At 56.3% G+C, this 1,214-nt stretch overlaps 1 protein-coding gene across 1 annotated transcript in view; it reads left to right on the top strand.

Annotated features, from left to right (window-relative positions):
• Nucleotides 1-7: 7 nt before the first annotated feature.
• Nucleotides 8-1,214, top strand: part of GUCY1A2 (guanylate cyclase 1 soluble subunit alpha 2) — a 382,047-nt gene continuing 380,840 nt past the window's right edge. Inside the window, exon 1 of the mRNA XM_007457361.1 lies at nucleotides 8-292. Within this exon, the coding sequence (XP_007457423.1) occupies nucleotides 8-292 (285 nt within the window). The remainder of the gene's footprint in view (nucleotides 293-1,214) is intronic.

Raw genomic sequence — 1,214 nt, 5'->3', positions numbered from 1 at the left:
CAGCAGCATGTCTCGAAGGAAGATTTCGTCGGAGTCCTTCAGCTCCCTGGGCTCCGACTACCTGGAGACGAGCCCAGAGGAGGAGGGGGAGTGCCCCTTGTCTAGGCTCTGTTGGAACGGCAGCCGGAGCCCGCCCGGGCCGCCCGAGCCCAGAGCGGCGGCCGCCGCCGGCCCGACCCCGGCAGCAGCCGCCGCCACCGCCGCCACGGCTGGGGCCAGGAGACCGCAGCGCCGGAGGCGGGTCAACCTGGACTCTCTGGGCGAGAGCATCAGCCGCCTAACGGCGCCCTCGGTGAGCGGGGAGAGGAAGGAGGGCCGCTGCGCAGGAGAGAGGAAGGGGATCGGGCAAGTTGGCGCCACGCTAGCCCGGGCGTGTGCGAAGAGCCCCACCGCTGGGGGGCGGCCGGGCCTTGCTACGCCCGGCCTACGGTTCCCAAAGGCCGGGGTAAGACCCGCACCTTGGGCTCTGGTGGAAGGGGGCACTGGAGTACGGGAAAGGAGGAAGACTTCACTCCTCCGGGGTCTCCTGATTCAGAGGTCTGTCTGCCCACCTCCAGCCTTGAACCCTCCTTCGTCGCGGTCACCCTGACGGCCCTAGGTCCTCCTTCATGCCCACCTGTTTTCTTTCCCCACGACTTTCCCAGGCACTGTGTTCCGCAGTTCCCATTTCCATGTCTTTCATCTCTGGTCTCCAGTATCCCAAAGGAACTCCTACTCCCTTCCAGGAAACTCTTCCTCTCTTTTCCCACACTCTCTTGCTCTTAGCATGACCTTCTCTGACATCTTTGAATTCTGCAGGCTAACTGCATTCTGTGTTGCATTCCTTTCCTCAGATCTCTGGGAACTGGTTGTCAGATACTTTTTTGAGTTGTCTTCTGAAGAAACCTCTTATCTCTTGTTTTCTCACTACTTCATATACTTTTTTTGTTAGTCACTAGGCATTTATTGGCTCAACCTTCTTCTGTGAGTAACCCTAGTGTCTGTTTTTCCAAATCTCTCTGATATTTCTTACACCCCTACCTCATCCTTCACTCTCTTTTCCCTCATTTTTTCATGGTTTCCTTTTATTAGGCCCTTCATAAATATCTGTTGAATGAATAAATGCCTTCTTAGCTCTCTCTAAACTTGTGCTCATTTAGGGATGTCTGTATCAGCAGTTGCAGGTGTACTCCAGACTCCCCCTGGTTCTAGGCATCTTTCCAGAGCACTTCTGC

The sequence above is a fragment of the Lipotes vexillifer genome, unplaced genomic scaffold (genome assembly GCF_000442215.2).
Source record: "Lipotes vexillifer unplaced genomic scaffold, Lipotes_vexillifer_v1.1 scaffold825, whole genome shotgun sequence".
NCBI classification, from domain to species: Eukaryota; Metazoa; Chordata; class Mammalia; order Artiodactyla; family Lipotidae; genus Lipotes; species Lipotes vexillifer.
Note: the sequence above shows the minus strand (reverse complement) of the source record. Positions and strands in the feature narration are given on the sequence as shown.